Genomic DNA, 342 nt, shown 5'->3' with positions numbered 1-342 from the left:
GGTACAGCCGGCATCCAGGTCACAGGGGGAGGGACATCTCTCCAGGATGTCTGTGGGCTGACAGCGGGTGACCACAGTACTGGCGCAGTGGTGATGGCAGAGAGCCAGGGCTTGGCCATGGTGTCCCTCTGTTCCTCTGCGTAGATCTGGGGTGTCCCGGTGGCCCCCAGACCCATACAGAGGGAGGCAGAGGATGGCTTGGGGACATCTGTGACCCCCATGCTCACCACCACCACCTCCCCAAACCAAACCGGACCCATGCTGCCTCGGTGTGGTGACAGCCGTGTCCCCTCTGCTCCTAGATCGCCCCTCCCACGCTGCTGCTCTACGTGGATGCGGGGA

General features: G+C 63.7%; 1 protein-coding gene across 1 annotated transcript in view; it reads left to right on the top strand.

The window, feature by feature from the left end:
• AK1 (adenylate kinase 1) overlaps positions 1 to 335 on the top strand; it is a gene marked incomplete at both ends in the record, with an annotated part of 2096 nt that extends 1761 nt beyond the window's left edge. The window contains one exon of the mRNA XM_010145182.1: positions 303 to 335. Coding sequence (XP_010143484.1) covers positions 303 to 335 — 33 coding nt within the window. The remainder of the gene's footprint in view (positions 1 to 302) is intronic.
• Between the last annotated feature and the right edge of the window lie 7 nt (positions 336 to 342).

This window comes from Buceros rhinoceros, unplaced genomic scaffold (genome assembly GCF_000710305.1).
Source record: "Buceros rhinoceros silvestris isolate BGI_N320 unplaced genomic scaffold, ASM71030v1 scaffold36211, whole genome shotgun sequence".
Classification (NCBI taxonomy): Eukaryota; Metazoa; Chordata; class Aves; order Bucerotiformes; family Bucerotidae; genus Buceros; species Buceros rhinoceros.
This window is presented reverse-complemented; position numbering and strand designations above follow the sequence as displayed.